Genomic DNA, 3,985 nt, shown 5'->3' with positions numbered 1-3,985 from the left:
TGCCTGCCTGCCTGGCTGGCTGGGCCGCACTGCCGGGCGTGTGTGGTGGAGGATTCTTGGTGGAGGGACACATAGGAGGCGAGACCAGCAAGGCAAAGAGAGGCGAAATTCAGTGACAGCTGAACCGTCACAGGTCGTCGCGGCGAATCAAGTGGAATGGAACAGTTATGTTGTTGATTTGATTGGGACGCGAGGCAGGCGAATTCGCGCCTCATTTGCATAACATTAAACTTTGTTTAATAATTTTGCTCCTGTTCGCTTGCCTTTGCCTATCTCATAGGAATGAATGGCTGAAGTTCGCTTCGCTTGGCCAAATTTGCGTCTCTGCGTCCCTACCGTTAGGCAGAGTTTTTCGGTGAAAGGAGGACTTGCGCGTGACGGAAGATGCTAGAAGACGCCGATGGTGCTGCTGTCCCGTCACACGGCCACACCGCACGCTCACATGGCTAGGAGAGCCACAGCCAGCCCAAGACGGACGCCCACATCCACCAACGTCAGCAGTAAGTTCATAGACACCACCCCCCCCCCCACCCACACACACACACACACACACACACACACACACACACACACACACGCACACACACACACCACACACACACACACACACACACATACACACACACACACACACACACACACACACACACACACACACACACACACACACACACATTCCTAAACAGGGCTGGACTGGCCATCGGGCAGAGCTGGGGGGGCATTTCCCAGTGGGTGGGCCCCGCACCCTCGTCAGAGAGAGTAGAGAGAGAGCGGTTCCATTGGCCCATTGTTTCCGAGTTATTGCAAGGGGGAGGGGGGGGAACCCCCCTTTAGGCAGACCTAGGCAGACCTAAGGACTGTTCTATTCAATGCTAGGAGCATTATGACACGCCCCTTCCGTAAGACCGGAACCCGGTCATGTTAGGTGCCCATAGCAACCTATTACATTGGCATATCTCTATACACTTAAAGAATCTCTGCCCTCGTGGGCCTCTATTCTCAGAATCATGAGGGGACGCTTCAGGCCAAAAGTGCCCGGGCGCTTTTTCTCCCCCAGTCCAAGTCCTGTTCCTAAACCATACACACACGCACACCCATGCACACACGCACACCCATGCACGCACGCACACACACACACATTACATATACACGCACACGTGGGCATACATGCGCAAACACACACACTCACACGCACACACACTCACACGCACACACGCACACACACACACACACACACACACACGCACACACACACACACACACACGCACACACACACACACACACGCACACGCACACGCACACACACACACGCACACACACACACACACACACACACACACACACACACACACGCACACACACACACACACGCACACACACGCCATGTTTGTCTTGCTTTTGTGCATAGAGCTGTGTTTCCTTGCCTGGTCCATATAGTTTTATTTTTTTGGTATTTTTAGTTTTGCCTACTGTTGGCTGTTCCTTTTCTCAGAGAAATCAGGGCCATTGACAAAAAAAACCCAAATGTTAGGCGTATGCCATCAGTGGAATCAGTGATCTGGCTGTTTGGCGTTTTGTCCAGTGGCATACAACGATATTGGAATGAAGCCTGTGGATCCCGACCAGTGTTGCCAGATTGGGCGGGTGCCCGCCCAATTGGGCTACTTGGGATGAGCGTCGGCGGGTAAAAACGGGGAAAATTGGCCATTTGGCGTTTTTTTCAGCCGTTTTGGGCCCATAGAAGTCAATGTAATTTGTTGAATTTGGGCGGAATTTAGCGCATTTTGGCGGTTTTTGAGAACCTTTTGGGCGGGATTTGGTCAGACATATCTGGCAACACTGATCCCGACCCTGCTCTGTGCCTTCCTCCCTATGGGAGGTTTACCTGACCAACCTCTGTCACAGCCTGTCTGTCTACCAGCTTGGTGTGAAAGCCAGACTGGTTATTGGAATTTGGGGAAAGGCTGTGAAGAAGTAGTTCAGGGGAAGGGAACCGTTTTCATTCGAAGGGCCACTTCAAATTTTATAAAGTGCTCCAAGGGTCATACTATGAATGAAAAGCAGGGTTTCCCCCTACACTTGACTTTAGGCCTACATTGAAGGCAGCCACCTTTAGGCCTACAACAGAACCCACCTTCACTAGGACCCCTGAAAATATAACTTAATTTTATTGCAAATGTAATTTCTAAGAGTGCTTTACAAAAAGTGTGACACATTTCATGTGAAACTGCATAGCATTAAAATTATATCGGGTATATATCTGGGGCTGGAGAAGATGGCTTCAGGGGCAGTAAACGCCCCCGCCCCCCGGGCAATAGGTTCCCCACCAGGCTTGCCAGATGAGGCTGATGATTTCCACCCCAAAAAATGTTCAAAACAAGCGTAGAAGCACAAAATCCCGCCCAATTCTATTGATTTCTATGGCAAAAAGTAGGCGGGTTTTTCTGATGAATGCCATTTTTACCCGCACACGGCCATCCTAAGCAGCCCAATTGGACGGGAAACAGCCCAATCTGGCAACACTGTTCCCCACCCATGGCCTAGTAGTCAGTCAGTAGCCAGCATAATGGAGCGAGAAGTGCACTGTCTTCAATCACTGCTGTCTGATTGCTGGAGAGAGTAGAATATGCGGCGGCATGCATGTTTTAGTGCAAAACAAAGATGCAGTGTGAAGAAAAAAGGAGTCACACAGAAGCGCTTGATGCTGTTCAGTGAAACTGTATTAAAAGGCGAAAATAAAGAGAAGCCAAAACAAAAAGTGGGATGCAAACGTTTCGGGTCCAGCGATTTTGGGAACACTGATGATGGGCTAGACCCAAAACCCCCCCCCCCCCCCCCCCAGTCTGGATAGGGTTAAACCCACTGAAAACAGAAGAACTGAGAGGAGGAACAATAACAAATTAAAGAAATTGAAAATAGAGCTCTTCACTTCATAATTAACTCAATACTTACCTATCTGATGACTTGATGATTGCACATTGGGATGACCGTGCTGCCCCAGAAAAAGTTTGGAGAAAATGGGTTGTAGGGTTTTCCCTTCCTGCAGTCTGGATCGGTTGTTAGAGTATACATGGAGACGGATGGCAGAATATTGCCGATAATTTACTGGTACTGATAGAAGCAACTGTCATTCACTTTAATGGATGCAATGGTTTTGTATGCAAATTTAAAGTGTAAAAAAAATCTGAGACATTGCATTGATGTTTTTCAAAGTGTGTCGCATGACCTGGGAAGGCAAGTACCTGCTCTTGAAGTCTGTGGTGAAGTGATTGGTGGTGAATTTGTTGGTGAATTTGTTATTTGTCTTGCACTGTATTGTACCGTAATACAAACTTTCTGTGAAGCCTGTACATGTAGTCTAATCATAAGACTTTGCAAACACATGCATACAGCCTGACAAGGCTCTAAATGAACACAAGCCAAACAGGCAAATCCTGGAGAAATTTTGGTTTGGCTGATAGAAAAAACAACTGGCTTGCCACTTTGACCCATTAGTGAGTGTGTTTGGCTTTGTAAGATTAACATTTACGGGCCATTTTGGCTTGCGGTGGAAAATGCTAATGTAGGGACCTGAAGCCTTATATGTATACATAAATCATATTAAGTAGAAGAACTATGTTAACTACATGTAAAAAATATAATGTAGCCTACATAACATTTACCACATAGGCCTACTCATGGTTTTACACCTTATACCAAATTCACATCACGTTTCTGTGCGTCGGCGGTGTGGAGGCATTTCTTTCAGTATATGCACCAAAATGTTTTTGTATTCATGAATTTATGAGAACAGATAGTCCATCTTCCACATCTGCAACACAGTGGCTGACTGTGATTTCAAAAACAAAACTTGAGCCCTTGAACTTACTCACATCTGTGCCAAGTATACTGTGTGTAAATCAGACAAGGTATTATAATGCTATGAGCAACACACCATATTCCACTTGTCCATGGATTTTTTTCCACCAGCGAAATCATAAAGCT

At 47.1% G+C, this 3,985-nt stretch overlaps 1 protein-coding gene across 1 annotated transcript in view; it reads left to right on the top strand.

The window, feature by feature from the left end:
- Positions 1-400: 400 nt before the first annotated feature.
- Positions 401-3,985, top strand: part of si:dkey-21e13.3 (uncharacterized protein LOC100150043 homolog) — an 11,192-nt gene continuing 7,607 nt past the window's right edge. Inside the window, exon 1 of the mRNA XM_063220945.1 lies at positions 401-500. Coding sequence (XP_063077015.1) covers positions 401-500 — 100 coding nt within the window. The remainder of the gene's footprint in view (positions 501-3,985) is intronic.

Source organism: Engraulis encrasicolus, chromosome 17 (assembly GCF_034702125.1).
Source record: "Engraulis encrasicolus isolate BLACKSEA-1 chromosome 17, IST_EnEncr_1.0, whole genome shotgun sequence".
NCBI classification, from domain to species: Eukaryota; Metazoa; Chordata; class Actinopteri; order Clupeiformes; family Engraulidae; genus Engraulis; species Engraulis encrasicolus.
The sequence above is the reverse complement of the archived record's forward strand: the minus strand, read 5'-3'. Positions and strand labels throughout refer to the sequence as shown.